We start from the raw sequence: 18611 nt of genomic DNA on the forward strand, positions 1-18611 counted from the left end.
CACTTGAAGAATGATCCTATTTCACCAACACTCCTTGGATCACCAACATTATCCACGCCACAGATATTGTAGAAGGTTACTCTGCTCCTAATACTGAGAAAATAACAGATCAGCACAATAGTGAATTAATACTTTACCTGTCTTTGACTGATTGCATAGCTTGTTTGAGAAATCTGTGGATATGTTTTGTAGTCCTTCAAAGTTGTCCACATAGTGATATGTTTTGTTTGGTCCTGCCATGGTCTGAAGTTCATCTGTCTTTGCTTCTTTTATCCCAACAGCATAAATCGCAATGTCACGGGCTCTGAGTCTTTTAGACACTTCATCGAGTTCCGCTGCATCGTGTGATTCTCCATCAGTAATCACCACAAGTGCTTGAGGAACATTCCTGCGGTGGCGACTTCCGTGTTTCTCAGTGAAGAATGATTCTGAGTGTCTAAGAGCCTTAGCTGTGTAAGTATTGTGGCCCAAAAGTGTGTCACTTCGGATAGCTGAAATGATAGCTGATTTCGTGTTATAGGTATTAAGGTAGAACAGTGTTACTGGATCGTCAGAATACTTCAGAGCTCCAAACTGAACTCGGTCACTGCCAACATCAGATTTATTGACCATGCGAATCATGAAGTCCTGCATGAGGCCATAGTTTGTGTCGCCTATGCTGCCGGAACTATCTATTACAAAGACAACATCTAAGCGTTCTATCCTTTTGCACTCTGGAATTTGATCTAGAAGAGAAGGAACATGTGTTACTAATATAGTTGTACATACTTAAGCATCCTTTTTTCCTAAAAAGAAAATACAAATTAGTTTTATTTTATAAGGGAAACAAAACATATTTTATTCTTGGAATAGCAAACATTAATATCTTGGTTTTGTGATACTAATGCTGTGTTGCCATTGGCCATGCTTACCCCAAATTGACACTTTCTCTCCTAGATTCTCAGTAAGTTATTGTGCATCACCACCAATAGAATTTAGTCTTGGATAAAAGTAGAATTAGACCACAGTTTTAAAAAGAGAACTGTTAATTCTTTTAGAGGAGCTTCACTCCTGCACAGCTTCATATCCCCAGTGAAGCTTCCTGTGGCATTTTGTGCACATTTATTTTGCCACAATATTAACTCTATTCATATGTGTTCTATAGGTTTTTGACACCATTCAGAACCTTGTATCTGGGGTTCTTTTGCATTGTTTAGTATGTCATATTAAATTACTTACGTTTTGCTTCAGCATTACTTCGGTACAGTTTTGGATTTCTGCTTACTTTCAATACCCTATTGTACTGTTTATTGAATGCCCCAGCCATTGATCATATTAACTTGTACCTATCTTGAGTCTCAGTGAGAAAGGTGGACTATAAATAATGTAAACAAATAAGTTTGTTCTGAAGACAAATCTTGTCTGACAGTGATGAGCAACAAACTAATGCAGGCAAAGCAGCCTCAGCTGCCATGGCTACAGAAATGACACATGCAACCAGAAAAAACTGTCTGCCAGACATGACCTGGACACCTCACATAAGGGAGGGAAGGCTGGTGTGACACATAGTACCTATCTGAGAATATTTACATCTAAAGGTCAAGAATGACTCCCTGCTTGAGCTCCAAGAGAGTGAAGATGCAGGGAGGTGGTGATGGAGGAGGATACAAGTGGCCCAAGCTCTGTTCACGACCTGAGTTCGATCCCGGCAGAAGCTGGGTTCAGGTAGCTGGCTCAAGGTTGACTCAGCCTTCCATCCTTCCGAGGTTGGTAAAATGAGTACCCAGTTTCCTGGGGGTAAAGTATAGATGACTGGGGAAGGCAATGGCAAACCACCCCGTAACAAAAAAAGTCTGCCAACAAAAAGTCGTGATGCGACATCCCCCCATGGGTCAGTAACCTTTACCTAACCCTCTTGATCCTACAGCTGAGGCCAGAGAAACAGGAACCCAAAGGAAGAAGTTTGTTGCAGACATCTGTAAGGGAAGGGCAGCACAAAGAAGCATGGTAAGGTGGTGTAAAGACAACCTCTTGGGCTAATGTCAGAGCAAGCAGCTGTCCAGGAAACATAAACATCTTTGCAAAAACTGTTTCCCAGAATCTATAGTGGGGTAAGTGTACACCCCATAGCAGCGGTCTATGGTATGATGGATAGCTACAAGAGACAGAGCCTTTTAAATTGTAGTACCTGAACATTTAAACTCCCTCCCCAAAGCAATCTGCCTGGCACCAGCCTTGATAACCCAGGTAAATATATACCACCAGCCCTGTTTTTGTTGATTTTTAAAATGTTCCCCTTCCTCCCTCAAAAGCGTCCACTTTTTGTATTGTTGCAGATTGTTTTTATTGGTTGCTGCTACTGATCTTTTGAAATATTGCATTACTTGTCTTTTAAATATTACTCTTAGATACATTAATGTTTAAACCGTTTGAATCCTCTTTAGGAGTTGTCATGATTAACAAGTGCAGGGTAGAGCAGTTTAAGTTTTTCATAAAGCAAGCCCTTTTCCCCCATGCTAGGCACCCAGAAGAAAGAGAGGCAGTACTAACCCTCATAGGGATTACATATGCCAAAAATGATGTTGCCTTCTATCTTCGCCAGAATATCAAAATTCTCCACATAAAACACCAGCTCAGGTTTCCCACTGATCTCTACAAGCTGTGATTTATTGGCATTAAAAACACCAACTGAATAGATAGTGATACCATCCTTTCTCAGGGCTACGGCTGGAGTTCCTACTTCATCTTGTGCTTCCCCATCTGTGAGCAAGATAAGAATTTTGTTCATGGGGGATCGGGACCCTTTGGATGGCTTGAAATATTCAGACACAAATTCCAGTGCTTTTCCAGTGAGTGTGTTCTCTTTAATGAGTTCCATCCTTCCGATCGCTTCAATTATGTCACCTTTTGTTGAATACTTGTTTAACGGGAATTCTTCTTTAGGGCTGCCACTGAACTGGACAACACCGATACGTACTTGGTCTAAGCCGATGTCAGATTTGTTTACCAGACCCCTCATGAAGTTCTTCATTTTGTTAAAATTCTCATCACCAATGCTACCAGAGCTGTCCACTAGGAACATGATGTCAGCTTTCATTTCCTTACAGGCTACAGGAGGAAAACAAGTAATTATTCAGATAATACACTTAAAGTGAAACAAATAAGCCACACATCATTCTGATATGGTTCAATAGAATGGAAACAACACAATGCACCAATGAACATCTTTGCAAAACCTTTGAAGTCAGAATATAAGTAGAACTTTTTCCTGAGGCTGAACATATTGTTTCTTTAACTCCCCTATTTAATAAAATAAAGCAGTGTTGTATGTGGAACCCAGACCTAATTCTTTAAAAACCTACATATCTAGCTTGGCCCCCACACACATTCAATTCACAAGGCACAGGAGAGGGTGATCACATCTCTATTGAAGAGAGAGCTGTTAATTTAGGTTTTGACCTATGTCAGAGGTCATGACTGTATTTCAAGTACCAACTGTGGGGGCACAAGTCCAATAATTCATGCGTAAGGACAGGAAGACAGTTTATTTTTAAACATAATGGGAGCATGCAGGCTACAGGAGTGAATCTTGCTCTCTCTCAGCACCATCGTACTTTTGGTTTCTCTATTTAAACCTTATTTTATTTTTACCTACGGTATTTGATGTTTTTAAATTATTTTTATAGGCTACTTCTTGTCTGAGAACCATTTTAGAAGGCTCATTTTAGGCTCCAAAATGTTTGTGCAGTTTTAAGCATGGACTGGTTTTTTTTTGCTTAGAATGACTGGTTTTCATGGTTTGTTAATTGTAATGATTTTATGCTGTTTTTATTATTTTATCATGTTTATTTTGTGAGCTATCTTGGACAGATCTCTTGAGAGACAACATATACATTTTCTAAATAAATAATTAACAATTTTCTCCAGCCCAAGCTCCAGTATGAGAAATCAATACCAAAATGACACATCCAACTTGAGGATCCTGGAAAAATGAGGATAAGCTCACATAGATGGTAATGTAAACCTGCCCATTTCAACTATGGAAGACAAAATTTTACTTGTACACAGAAGGGGATTCCCACCCCCACCCCCCTCCATATGCCTGACATTTGAAAGAGATGACCTTGGGAAAGGTTACGATCCTGAAAAAATCCGTTCCAACCAGAGGAGGAAGTTACATGTGAAAACTTTGAAGCCAATGGAATTACTATCAGATTAATTTTGTAATAGAACTAGCTTTAATTCTAATACTGAAGAGCCTGACTCAAGTTTTCAAAGTGACAATCGTAATTTATTTTTTTGCACATCTGGAGTTTTCTTACCATCGGGCTCACTCTGCACCCCATATTAGCATTACAAAAGTAACACATGGGAGTAGGTGTGCCAAGTCTGGGTTGGGAAATTCCTGGAGATGTGGTAGTGGAGCCTGGGGAAGGCAGAGTATGGGGAGGAGAGGGAGATCAACTGGAATCTGATGGTCATAGTGTCCACCCTTCAAAGCAGCCATTTTCTCCAATGATTGCTGTAGTCTGGAGATCAGTTGTAACTCCTAGAAAATTCCACCCCCCCCCCCAAGTTGGCAACCTTATTTGGGAGTCCTATATTTCCTTCATAATATCTAGTTGCATGCTGAGTAGTTTTTAAAACCCTAGATGTTCATGCAAACATGGAGGCAAAGACCTGGGTTTGCTTGATATCACTGGCTGTGAAACAAGCTTGCATTTTTTGAGAGAACTACCAGGGACGTTTCTCTTACCTGCTTCAGTGCATATATCTTGGATGACCTCAGCTTGTATATCTTTCAGTGAGTCAAATTGTTGCACCGAGTAAACTCTTGAGCCTGCAATCTCCTGCAATTGTGTTTTATTAGCATCTTTTACACCAATAGCATAGAGGTTCACCTTTGCATTTCTCAGTATCTCAGCAGGTTCCTTCACATTATCATGGGCTTCTCCGTCTGTCAATACAACGAGATAGCAGGGCACTTTGTTTCCACGCTGTTTCCTTGCCTTTTCAAACAAAGGTTGCATGAATTTCAGAGCTTCTCCAGTATATGTATCTCCAGTTAATTGTTTAATATTATTAATATCTCTTTCTAAAGTGTTCCTTTTAGTGCCAGAATCAAGTTCAAAGTGTAATTTAACATGAGAAGCACTTGAATATTGCACAACTCCAAATCGAACATGATTCGGTCCAACATTAAACATTTTAATCACTTCTTTCAGAAAAGTTTTTATATCATTGAAATCTGACCAGCTAATGCTTGAAGAGCCATCAATGAGGAAATAAATATCAGCCTCTTCTGTGTCCAGACATCCTACAAGAAAAGAGAAATTGTAATAGATACTGATCCTAGGTAGGCCCCAAAATATGCATAAGTAGTTGCTACAAAGTAATAAATAGGTCCAATTAACTTTATTTTACCAAAAGGTTGTTGAGAGGAATGTTACTACACTGGTGAGCTTAACATTGTGGGGGGTGCACTGGAAAAATTGTTTTATTCTGTACTGTAATTTAAGTAAGGGAAGGTGTATTAGTTTTAAGAATTCTTAGGAAAGTTGGGGATCCATTTCCATTTTCATCAGATCTCTGCCCCTTAGTTTGCATGTATGAAAAATGGCAGATTTTCTTGAGTGGACATTCTTTCATCAAATGGTTTCAAAATATCAGAGAACCAAATCAGTCCTCTCTTCTAAAGACTCCCCAAAACACAAGAGATCCAACTTTACAGCCCTTTGAATAAAGTGCCTCCAAGCCATCCTCTCTGCACAGTGGGAAAATGGCTGCCAGTTTTCTGGTACAGTCCTTCCAGAGTGTCTGTCTAGTGAGGCACACACACTCCCTCTCCACTAATCATGTTGTGGAGGGAAGGGAGCCCAAGTATCCAAATCTAAGCAATGAAAAAATGTGTTGTTACCAAAATCACTAACGGATCTGTGAAACAGTAGAAAACAGGTAATTCACTAACTGAAGGCAGCCAGAAAAACCAACAATCTAAGGAGAAAAAACCACAAGGAAAACAAGGAACAATCTCCACGGAAGCACGAAAAAAGGAAAGGCAGATAATCAAAACTGTTGGAATAGGTGACTCAGCCTGCCTTGGACACTGGGGTCTCAATGTGCAATTTCCTGATGAGCAAGTTCCTTCTCTTTGTCTAAGGTGAGAACACCTCTCTGGCCACTCCCCCTCTTCCTATGCCCATTGTCTGAGATTCCTTTCTCTCCCCTGTTGTGTCTCCAAAGATTTGTGAAGCTATGGGATTTTCTGCACCCTCTATTCCCGATTCTCCTAGGAGTCAATCCAAAAGCACTAGAATCGGTTTAGGTACGGTTCTTCCCCACGTCCGCCCTCCATCTGCATTTTTACAGTTGTGGAATCAGTTTATTTTGCTTTGCACATGCCTTAAGTAACCAGGATTTTCACACGAGGGCACGGTTGTCATTGGTGGCATCATCGGTGACATCACAGCACGCACACACACCTTTATTTTTTGTTCATGCTTTTATTGCTATATTGATACAAGGCTGAATTTTTAAAAAAAAAAGATTGAAAATGAACACACTGCCAGTCTTTGCATGGGGAAACCTAAAAGGGGAGCAGCTCCACCACCTCTGGATTGGGCCCACGTTGCACAGCTCTTCCCCCCCCCCACCTTAAAGCTGAAACAGCGGCGGGGGGGCGGGGGGGATGAGTTCCCATGTCATATGGCCGCCATGAGGCTGCTATCACGTCTAGTTGGCCTTTAGGAAGTGGTTTTCACATCACCTCCTACCTGATCCTCTTAACTGGATACACCGGGAATTGAACCTTCTGCTTGCCAAGCAGATGTCCTACCTCGAACCCACAGCTGTTTCCTCTAGCAGCTGGACATTTAGGAAAGTCCTCTACACTTACCCAGAAATGCAGATAATTGAAATTTCCAGTTTGAGAAGGAGAAGAAAACATCTGGAAGAGGCATTTTGAAAATGTTGAAAGGACAGGGAAATGAGGGGGAAGAAAAGAGATGAGTTTCCTTTACATAGGAAAGACTGAAAGAGACATTATGGTACATTCCTAGCAACAGTGGTATGCCAATGAAGCGAGAACATAAACTGGACAAGTCATATGGGACTTTTCTTCAAGGAAAGATGTTGAGCCAATGTAAAAAATTAACATATTTGGGCCAATTGGATTTGAGCTGTCTTTTAAGAACTATACAAAGAAGAGAAAAATTATTGTTAACTGAATTACATGGAATTTCAACTTTACCTGTTTTGAGCTGTAATCTTCTTTCAGATTGGACATAAAGTGTGTGCTGTATTTTGTTGAAGAGTTTCTTTTGGAAAGTCTTGGTCTGATTTGGCAGGTCAGAGAATTTGGCAAGTTTTATAATATTTTGTTCTGGTGAATGTGATACTATCTCCGTTAACTGGGTAGCATTCGCTCCTTCAATGCCAATGGCAAACAGGGTCACATCACTCTGCCTAAGGAGAGCAGCAGCATTACTTAAGAGGTCATCGGCTGGTCTGTTGGTGACTATGGTGGCAATTTGTTCAACTCCTTGGGTCTTTCTGCTTCCAGCACGTTCATCAAAAATTCTTTTCCTGGTAATATTAATGGCAGCGCCCAAGTTAGATTTCCCAGCTCTTGGTGAGAAGCTCTGAATTTTCTGCAGCATATCAGTTTTGTTCGTTTCAGTCTTTAGTAATGATACTACTTGCGGCTCGGTGCTGTATGTCACTAGGCCAGTTTGTATACACCCTTCTTTCACATCAAGAGAGTTTATTGTGTCACTCAAGAATGATGCAATATAGTTGGAGTCTTCATGTGAAACGCCTTCATCCACCACAAATACAATGTCTGCAACTGAATCGTGTAGACACCTTGCAACTTGGAGGAAACATAACAAATATTAGCAACTGATTTGTAGCTATTTGTTTGATAAGACTTTGCAAAGATGTACATAACGTTGTGCAGTTGTCAATCTGTGCAGACTTCTCTTCCTGTTGATGCACACATAACCTTAGAACTGAATGGAAAGAAGGCCACCCACTGATGCTCACAAATAAAGGAAATTCCCCTTTCAGTTGCACTGCAGTGGCAGTCAGCACTTCCACCTAGCAAACTGCTTCACAAGCCATTACTGCATGTGGAGGAGGATAGAAGCACATTACAGCAGTTTCCATGAATAAAAGCCCTGGATCTGATTTGCTGCACATGTTGAAAAGTGTCCATGCCCTTCCTGAGTCATGCTTCACCTGTTTATCATAGAGATCAGAAGCAAGTCTGTTTCCTAACGTGAGAATATCCTGACTTTTTCTTGTTATGGTTATGGGTGGGGTTATTATGACTGTGGGACTTTTAGGACAACCCTACACTCCCCGCCCCCCTTTGAGATTCTACTGCATGGTTTTCCTTACCTTCAGGGGTTACCTTGCTAGCATTTTCTGTTACACTTGGTGGAGAAGGTGTTGAGATGACCACACCATTATCCATTTGTATAGCTTCTCCAATAACTGTGGGCATATTTTGAGAAAAGGTTGCAAGATCCCTTGGTGTAGCAAAGTTATAGAAAAAATGCTGCGTAGCCACTGATTGTAGTTCTTGAACAGATGCATCCTGCATTCCTAAAGCTATTATTTTTATCCCCTCATCCTGCAACCTTTTTGCAGGTCCCTTCACATCGTCTTCTGAAAGACCTGAAGTTGTGACCACCACAATTTGGTTTCTGTCTTTTCTCGGGACTTTGAAAAACGCTTCATGGACCTTTTGTATGGCGTTCCCAGTTTTTAAAGTCCCACCCTGGTATGAAACGTTCTTTTTAAGGTGGTTTAACATGGGGGTTTTGCCTTTATAATCATCCAGCCGGAATTCAATGTGCACATCGTCACTGTACTGCACAAGGGCAATACGATATTTGTTTGGGCCAACTGGAAGACTGCTGATTACTTTGTTAACAAATGCTTTCACAGATGGGAAAGACTTTTTGCCAAGAGCATTTGAACTGTCAATCAAAAGGACAACATCTGTAGACTCAGAGGCTGAAAAAAACAGAGAATTCAAATTAGTGAATAAGCTCAACACAGCTATATTCAGACAATAAACACACTTGGTTGGATTCTTTTTGTGTTGGTGCAAGAGGGAGGAGTAGCCCATTTAGATTTCAAAAAGCCTATGCTGGGGATTATGGAGAGAAAGCCGCATGGGATATGATTGTAGTGAACAGTGAAATAGACAAGATAATTCCTCTTTCTTTCTGTGTCAGCATAAAAGCTGGTGGGATCCACCCACTGTAATATGGAACTATTTGAATAAAGATATATTCGGGGGTGGGGAGACAAATGAAATTATCGGATTGGATTGGATTGGATTGGATTGGATTGGATTGGATTGGATTGGATTGGATTAGGATAGATAGATAGATAGATAGATAGATAGATAGATAGATAGATAGATAGATAGATAGATAGATAGATAGATAGATGATAGATAGATAGATAGATAGATAGATAGATAGATAGATAGATAGATAGATAGATAGATAGATAGATAGATAGATAGATAGATAGATAGATAGATAGATAGCATTCTAAAAGAAGTTCACAAGAGCAGCTCCAAAGGAGTTTACAGCCTCATTCATGGGACTACCCATATGAACATCATGTGAAAAATTAATTGATATATTTTGAAAAGGATATTGAAATACCAGGTTTCTGTGTTATAGAAGTCTGTGTTCCAAGAACAATGAGGAACAAAGTCAGAAACATCTTCAGTTTGTGTACTGATGAGCCAAGAGATAGACCTAGGAATATATAAAAAAAAATCATCCCTAGCTGTCCACTTGATACCTCAAAATGAAATCAACCATCCAGCCTGCAGTTGGTTTAGGAAATCATCTGAAACTAACACACAGTTGCAAGTGAAACCAAATGCAATCTGAATAATTTACCACCCTCAACATTTTCAGCAGAGAGGGAGGATTCTAGTACTCATATACCTACATCTGAAATAGAATCAGAGGCTGATGTATTGATAAAGCATATGGCTGGCAAGCCCTGTTCTATGAATGGGCTCTCTTCTGCAATCCATGCAAATTCAGCAACTGAAAACAAATATCAATATACGTATAAACCAGCTTTTCTTAGCAAACACATTAGATGAGATTGACAAAATAGTTGGGTGCAAGGACCTTATAGAACTGCCCAGAACAATTACTCATTTTTGTATTTAACTTCAAGCCCCCAACATCATAACCTGGTTTTAAAACTCCCCTCAGTTTGAAAGTTGATTTGCCATAATGCCTCCTCCATTTTCTTACTTCATAGTATAATCAGTGTAGAATAACAAAAGCATTAACACAATCAAAGGAGTTGATTTACAGGCTGTTCACACTTCATAAGTCGTTCTTAGGAAAATTCAAAAGAAATAATAGAAAGATGATCCTGTGTGACACACCATAAGTAAGTGTACACAGATTTAACTAATATTCTCAGCCAGCTGTTGAGAAAGATGAATTAAAGTGAAGTTTGATTAAGGCTTAGTGTTTATAAAGTATTCATGGACACAAGCTTGTATTAAGAATCTATAATCAATTGTAATCTATAATCAATAGGAAAGTATAAGCAGTGAGAATTCAGGAACAAAAGTCCCATTGTTTCTTCTGTTACTTCTTCCATAGCATATACTTTGGCACCAATCCCCTCTCCCTTTTGGTCAGTTTTGCTTCTCTGCCAAGCAATCTGAGTACTACTCTCTTCTTTATCATGGCACTGATCTCTGCCTCCCATCACCCCACAGAGCTAAGAGGACACTCCCTTTGTCATAATCAGATTGCTCCTCTAACTTTGGTGTAGTGGTTAAGAGTGGCAAGACTCTAATCTGGAGAGCCGGGTTTGATTCCCCACTCCTCCACTTGAAGCCAGCTGGGCGACCTTGAGTCAGTCACAGTTCTCTCAGAGCTCTCTCAGTCCCACCTACTTCACAGGGTGTTTGTGGAGATAATAATAACACTGACTTTGTTAACCATTCTGAATATGGCACTAATCTGTCCAGAAGAGTGGTATATAAGCACAAAGTTATTATTAACTTGACCCCACCCTCCTACATTCCATTGGCAGTGATCAAATTTATTACCATCCACCATGGTTGTTTTTAGAGTCTATCACTTGCAGTTGCCCTAGAATGGGAGAACACTAAGGAAACATACGCATATTTTGCTGTGCATCTTCAAATCTGGAATGTCAGCAGCCACATTATATAATCAAGTGGCAGGAGAAACAAGCAGTCTGCCACCACTTGACTAACAAAAACATGTGCTCCACTTTCCTCATTTCTTTAGGCTTAAATTTTATTTACCTCAATATTCTTCTGCTCTATCTGTCATGTCCTTTTTTGTTCAAAAACTATATATACAACAGATGGTTTGTATATGATGATTGAGATTTGAAATCTATCCATTTTTTTCTTAAATGAAACTTGATCATCAGTTTCAAAATATGATATTATGTAATTTGTAAGGGATTGTTTCTCTTCTTGCCAAACATTAATTGCATTGAAATTGAAAACTACCAAGAAAAGCCAATGCTCTGTATGTTTCAGAAAAGTTCCAAATGGATGCAAAAAGGCTCTAATGTGCTTGCCAATGCATAGTTTCCATTGGTTCCTGGAAAATGGATATACGACTGTAAAAACAGTGTATTGTAAAGGACTGGCAATAGGTACTAGGTTTGTAGGAATTGTAGGTCTGTATGTCCCAAGTAGATTTACTTTGGCATTGAGGTTACATTCTGCCACCACCCACTGAAATACCTACTTGCAACTAAATCTATATACAAGTAGATGCCCCAACCTGCCATTTCAAATAACACATTTCTCACATGCACCTTAGTTGTCTCTCTTGCCCTTTGTTTTTTCTCTGCTCGTGGTTGCAGGCATGCAGTGCAAACATGCAATTTTTGGCACAGGAACAAAAAGGGAACGGAGTTCAAATAAATAAGAGGGAGAGCAACAAAATGAGAAGAGGTCAATAGTGCAGACATACTCTGTATCCTATGGTTCAGTTTCAAATTAACACATGACTTCTGAAGACACTGTAAAATTGTTTTGACATTTTATTGATTTCCCACACATGCATGTAAAGTCCAATACATATGGTTGGATCCTTTGGCAAATTTCCTCCTTCCTCTTCCCCTTTCCCCTTCTCTAAACCCACTGGACATGTCTAAAAAGTGATGCTGGGGGCTCAGGGGACACACTTGAACATAAAGGCCATGCAACATGGATGAGGAAAATCAGGCAAACTTGTCTTTCCTGCTGTAGAACCCCTTCCATCAATGCAATGATCACTGAGAGGTAGTTTTAGCCAATGGACAACTGGAGCAGCCATCCCAGGATACACTTGAGGGGGGGGGATGCCAAGAAGCCTCCTCTCCCCATACTTTTTTCTGATCCTAACATGGCCTCTCTGGTGCTTCTAAATGGAGTTGCTACAAGAAATCTGCAGCTGCAGTACAGCTGGAAGTCCTCCCAGCAAACTCATGCAAAATGTAATTTCTAGCTTGGCCTTTAGTTTCATGGCAGAGTGGGGATTCGAACCTGGGTCTCCCAGATCCTAGGCCAACATTCTAAGCATTACACCATACAGAAATGTTTAAGTTGGGAAATTACATTCCAATTATATTTTGCCTGAGTTTTCACATCTGCACCCACTTTTAAGTACTGGTTTCAATGTCTTAGCACGTATGAAAGTCACAGCTGGAACAATTTAGAGGGTTTATTGTGTTTTAAAAGATAAACAAAATTAACTTCTCTTTTTGGAAGGAAAGGGAAAGATTTATGCAAAAAGTGTGCCTTAAGTAATCAGTTCCAATTGAACACCAAATTACATTCAAAAGCCTTCAACAGATTTATTTAACCGTAATCAAGTACAGTGAAATGATCCTCTCATGAGTTAATGCTTTGATTCCAACATATGAATTACTTACAATAAAACAATAAATCTTATTTTGCTACATACTGTAATATGCCTGACGCGATCCCGCTAATAGTCAGTTCTGATTAACTTCTTACAGTGATTTCTATGGAACTTGGCCATGACTGATTTTAGCAAGATCAAGTACTCCTGTATTAATATAATTTCTAAAAACAACTTATAAAATAATGCCGTTAACAATTATAAAAAGAAGAATAGATGCTGATAAGCTCATAGTTATACCCAATGGAAGGAAAATTAGGGACATTAGACTATAAGAATCAAACCATTATTTTGCTATCAAAATGCTAAACTTTGCCATATAGTGAAAGCTATACATGAACATTATAAACTTCTATTAGTCAATGCAAACCATTTGTTTGGTGATCACTATGGGGGAGGAGATGACAGAGGGAGCAATACTAGGCAGGTCTACTCAAAAGTAAGTCTCATCCAGGAAAATGTCTTTAGGATTGCAGTCAGAATGTCTTGATCCATTTTTCTCAGTAGTGTCTATTCAATCCATATTTGGATGTCACATTATACTGGAAATTCTTGCCTTAATTAACCTTTAGTCAGAATTGCAGTAACTAAAATTAGGAATTAAGAATCTTGCATTGATAAGGATGTTTTCCTTTCTGCCTAGTTCATTCATCCTTCTTAAAAAGAGAGAGTGAGGTCAACAGTACAATCCTAGTTATGAGATTCTTCAAATTCATTTAAAGTCAATTGGTTTAGAAGAATATAACTCTGCTTAGAATTGCACAGCAAAGAAGAAATCTCCCGAATTCACCAATGCATCACCCAGAAATTGGTGAGGGGAATACCTGTAATGTTCCTGAAAGCTAGAAAAATCAGATTTGTGTTACAGTACATGCAACTCTACCAAAGATTCATTTACATTTATTTAAAATATTTCTAGACTACCTTCTCAACCAAATTTCTGGGGTGATTACCAACAAAAAGATTAATTTTCATCAATGGTGAAAAAAAATTAAACTTATGCTTAAATTCCCTGTTGGAAAAAAATTGACATTTCCAAAAGTGTTTTACTTGATTAGATTACTCGGATTGTAAATACACTTTTGTTGATATTTTACCTCTGATAGCAAGTGCAATAAAGAAGGCAGACAGAGGTAAAGGTAAGGGGAGCTGTCTTGAAAACCTTGCGCTGGATAAAACCAGCAAGCACACATGGTTACTGTTCCAAAAGAACAGAGTGATTATCCTTAAAATGAACATTGCAGCATCAGAAATTAAGAGATGAGATTAAATTCAAATCTGTATATACATAGATTGGAAAATTTGTATCTTTGATACCATTTGACATGCACTGAAATAAATCCCTCTCTATCTGTGGAAATTGTTATTTTCCCATTTTCACTTCAGGAAAAGTTCTTGATCTAGCAATAACTTTAAAACATGTCATAGGGACTACATTTGAATTACTGTAGCAGCCTTTGATAAGCAGCAAAGGAAGACACTTACCAACTAACAAGATGTTCATTGCTTCATTTCTTGCAAAGTGACCTTAGGAAAGACTGTCCTTTTATGAGCAGCTCTGACAGCCACATCCCATAAATCTTTTCACAAGCCAGCAGTTAGCAGAGTCAGTTACCAGACCAAGGATCCCAAAGCTAGTCAAAGAGAGCAGCATACTCCCCAGCTCACTCTATACTTTCCATTGCATCATCAGTTATTAATCCACTGTCAAAAACCAAAGTGGCAAAGGTGGAGCTTGCGTTTTTCATGGCATGAGTTCTTAGAGGTTCTCTTTTCTTCTTTTTTAAACACAAAAAAATCACTTTCATTTTCAGAGGTGGTTTCTTCCAATAATTATGCTGACAGAAGAGGATCTTATTCTTCCCAGTTTTAAAGGCTGTTTGGGATGCTGATATTTTATCCGCCCCCCCCTCCATCCCTCTCTCATGTCACTTAGTTTTACCCTCCATGCTGCTTCTTATCACAAGCTTGATCTTATTAGCCAAATAACACAGCAACTCTCTCTGGCAAAGGCTGTTCTGGGAGAAGCATCTGGAAAACTTGGCAAGACACCCTAGAAAATAATGCAGAGCGGGGAAAAGAACATGTGTTTGTACAACTGTAGGTTCTTTCATGAACACCAGAAAGAAGCAAGGTTCAAGGCACTGCTGCACAATCAGATTTTGAGCTCTTATTTCTGTGTGACACACAGTCTGTACATCTTGGCTCGAGGCTGCACTTGGATTGCAGGCCATAGCACTTTTGTATGAGTGTACAAAATGTGAGATTTTGTCCCTATGAAAATGTGATAGCTTCCACCAAATAAGGAATTCCATACTGTTGTAAAAAAAAAAATTCTGGAATGTGATTGGCTAAATCTAGAATGCACATGTATATCACTAAAAGCAGCAGCTCGTGCCTCCGGGTCTTTCCCTCATAACATCTACCTGGACTGGGACCAGCATAGTTGCAGGACTGCCTCTCACCATATGTTCCCCAGAAAGTACTTAGATCAGCAGATAAACATCTACCGGTGGTCCCCAGCCCCAGGGAGGCTCAACTGGCCTCAACCAGGGCCAGGGCCTTTTTGATCCCGGCCACAATTTAGTGAAACACTTTGTTTCCTGACCTAAAAGGAGGTTAGCAGTGTCTGATTCCTTTGGGTATAACCTCAAAGTAGGGCATGACTTACTAGCCATTGTCCTGCGTCAGTCAATTCCATTAGCATAGCCAAGAGTTGGTGTGCTTAATGTAGGGTTGCCAGGTGTCCAGTTTTCACATGGACAGTCCAGTATTTTGAAAACATCCCCCAAATAGCGGACACTTGGCTGGCCCCTCTCCCCATTGGCAGCTCCACCCCCATTATCCAGCCCACCCCAGGTGCCTGGCCAGCCTCCTGCAGCTGTACTGTGACACTCAGGAGTGGCCAGCCAGGGCAACCCGAAGTCAGGTTGATATGATGACGTCACTTCTGGTGGTGACGTCATTGTGCTGAAACTTGGATGTTAAAAAAAAGGTGTCTCCCTCCCCCTCCCCAGGGTCTAGCATTATTCAGGACCTCTAAACATAAGAAGTTGGGATGAACTGTGAAACGGGCTAGACATTTTTGAAGAACAGTCTGACCCTTGGGAGATTTCTGGTGAATAATATAGTATAAGATGATGAAATAGGAACTAGTACATTCTGGGATTGTGAAAATCAACAGGAAACTAAAGTTGAAGTTAGACTGGAGTTTATTGTGTTGTTATCAAAAAATTGCCGTTTCATGAATTTTAGAATATGGTTTATTTCAACTACTTGAAATAAATTCAATAGTTAAGTCCAGTGTAATAATTTTCATCCAGAAATTAACCTTTCGGGTTCTTGTAAGCAGAGCATGAAAATGCTTCCATGTTGAAATATTGTTCCTTGTAGCATTTGCATTGTACTGTTCATATTCTGCAAAAACGCAAAGAAAATAAATTTGGGGTTGGGATCCTAGACACATAAAAAAATGACTTTATAAATAAAGAAAAAGATTGTCCTGTGGTGGCTAGATGAGAATTTAAACACTGAGGACACAAGATCAGCAATGGAAGGCTATATGTCAGACATCTGACATGTGAAGAACACATGCTGGGAGATGCAACATTCGCCAGGAAGGGTAGTTTAAAAAAACAGAGCCAGTGGCAGGGCAAAGGCTTTGCTATAGACTGGAGCTGTGTGAAGGGGCTGTGAAATGCCAGAAGGGAAACTTAAGCCCATTATAACCTTTCCAGGTCCAAGCCTGGCTCTGGAAGGCAGCTGCAGCCCATTTCCATTCCTCACTGCCCTCTGGTTGCGATCCCACAGGGTTTTAGACTGGAGAGGTGAAATTGACAGCCTTCTGGGAGGGGAAGATGAAATTAACAGACACTCTGAGGAGCAATCTCCACCAACTCTGCCTTTTTAAACTATACTTCCCTGCTAACATAGCATCTCCCTACAGCTGATGAACATGTGCCGAGGCATCTTGTGTAGAGAGTCAGCATTCATGCTAGGACAGAGATAACTTCCTGAATACTAGTGCAGCAGAGTTTACTACATTGGTTGGCCCTGTTTTGAGGAGAAAACTTTCTTCCATATTACTAGGCCTCCACAATGTCTTCATGACATTCTGAAGAAATGTCATAAAGACATCAGTCGAAACACACGAGATGAAATACCTAGATTCAACTCGTGTTCTCTTACCTAAAGGTTTTTCGGGAAGTGTAGGCGTCCTTGCAGCTTAAAGTTTAGCATTTACAGAGCAGCAGAGAGGGATGTGCGGGGGTCCTTGCAGCTTAAAGTCTCCCGGTGCAGTCAGGCGTCGCTCTGCAGGGCCAGGCCGGGTGAGGGGAAGGGAAAATGCCGTGATGCACCTTGAGAGTGGGAGGAAAGGCGCCCCACGGCAGCACTTTCCTCCTCGCTGCTCTGTAAATGCTAAACTTTAAGCTGCAAGGACGCCTGCACTGTAAGTGCTAAACTTTAAGCTGCAAGGACGCCTACTCTTCCCAGCAAACCTTTAGGTAAGAGAACACGAGTTGAATCTAAGTATTTTGTCTCGTGTGTTTTGAGCCATTGTGAGAAGAAATGTTCAGTCTTTAAAGCTCTGATTTCAAGAAAATTCTTACCAACATTATACAAGACAAGCAGGGACAAGTGCATCCCATCCTGCCCTGCTTTAGCTTGTTCACCCTTCACCTGCAATCTGGTCTCTCACTTCTCCCATTGCCTCAAAGAAACAAGAAAAATGCTTGGGGGAAGGGAGAATCTTGCGCACACACGCACACACATTCAGCTTTCCTGCCCCCCTTCCCACTACTCTGGCTTCTGCTCATCCTACTCCCCATTGCTCTGCCTGCCCTCTTGCTTACTTCCCTGATACTTTGCCTGACCCCCCTGCCCACCCCTCCCCACCACTCTGCCCCCCTCCCCCTCCCCCTCCCCCTCCCCCTTAGGGTTGCCAGATACTCCTCACTTCCCATTGGGAGTGTGGAGTATCTGGCATGTACCTTGTGTTGAGCACAAGGTCTTCTTTCACGCTCGTGTGCCCCAGAGCTGGCATGATGACATCATTTCCAGTAGTGACATCACAATGACAGCTGCACGAGTGTTCCTGCACTCCACAAGGGGCCAATTCGGCTCATTTGGGGACTAAATTGGCCCCAAATGAAATAGCAGAAACACTTGCGTGGGCGGCACAACAACATCACTTCCAGAAGTGATGGTGGCATATGCTTCTGAGGTGCCTTTCAGTGGTGAGCAACCTCCAGGAGCATGCTCACTCCCACTGATTTCTGGACAATCAGCAGATGAGGGGGCAAATCCCCAGGAGCTTTCCCACCACCAGTGGGTACCTGGGAACCCTACTCCATCCCCACCCTACTGGTATGCTTACACAAATATAAAAAACAGTGGAAGCAGCCACTCCCTCTCCTTCCTTCACTCATATGCAATGCTGCGACTTTAATTTCTCTGGCATGTTGTCTGTGCTTTATCCTCTTCCATTTTTTTTTAACTTTTCACATTTTTCTGCAAACCAAGGGCGGGTCCCCAAGTTTGCTGGGAAAATCTCACTTCTGTCTACATGACCTCAATCCACAGATTTAAGTATCCTCAGATGGGGCCATGTTGACTATCAGGTATATTGAATTTGCAAAAAAAAGGTGACCTCCATGTGGCAGCAGTCAGGAAGGAAAT

General features: G+C 40.7%; 1 protein-coding gene across 1 annotated transcript in view; it reads right to left on the bottom strand.

The window, feature by feature from the left end:
• LOC129337255 (collagen alpha-6(VI) chain-like) overlaps positions 1-14618 on the bottom strand; it is a 72220-nt gene extending 57602 nt beyond the window's left edge. Inside the window, exons 1-7 of the mRNA XM_054990817.1 lie at positions 14418-14618; positions 9666-9761; positions 8380-9000; positions 7229-7849; positions 4736-5296; positions 2530-3087; positions 138-725 (exon numbers count right to left, since the gene is read on the bottom strand). Coding sequence (XP_054846792.1) covers positions 138-725; positions 2530-3087; positions 4736-5296; positions 7229-7849; positions 8380-9000; positions 9666-9761; positions 14418-14436 — 3064 coding nt within the window. The 5' untranslated portion in view covers positions 14437-14618. The remainder of the gene's footprint in view (positions 1-137; positions 726-2529; positions 3088-4735; positions 5297-7228; positions 7850-8379; positions 9001-9665; positions 9762-14417) is intronic.
• Between the last annotated feature and the right edge of the window lie 3993 nt (positions 14619-18611).

Source organism: Eublepharis macularius, chromosome 11 (genome assembly GCF_028583425.1).
Source record: "Eublepharis macularius isolate TG4126 chromosome 11, MPM_Emac_v1.0, whole genome shotgun sequence".
NCBI classification, from domain to species: Eukaryota; Metazoa; Chordata; class Lepidosauria; order Squamata; family Eublepharidae; genus Eublepharis; species Eublepharis macularius.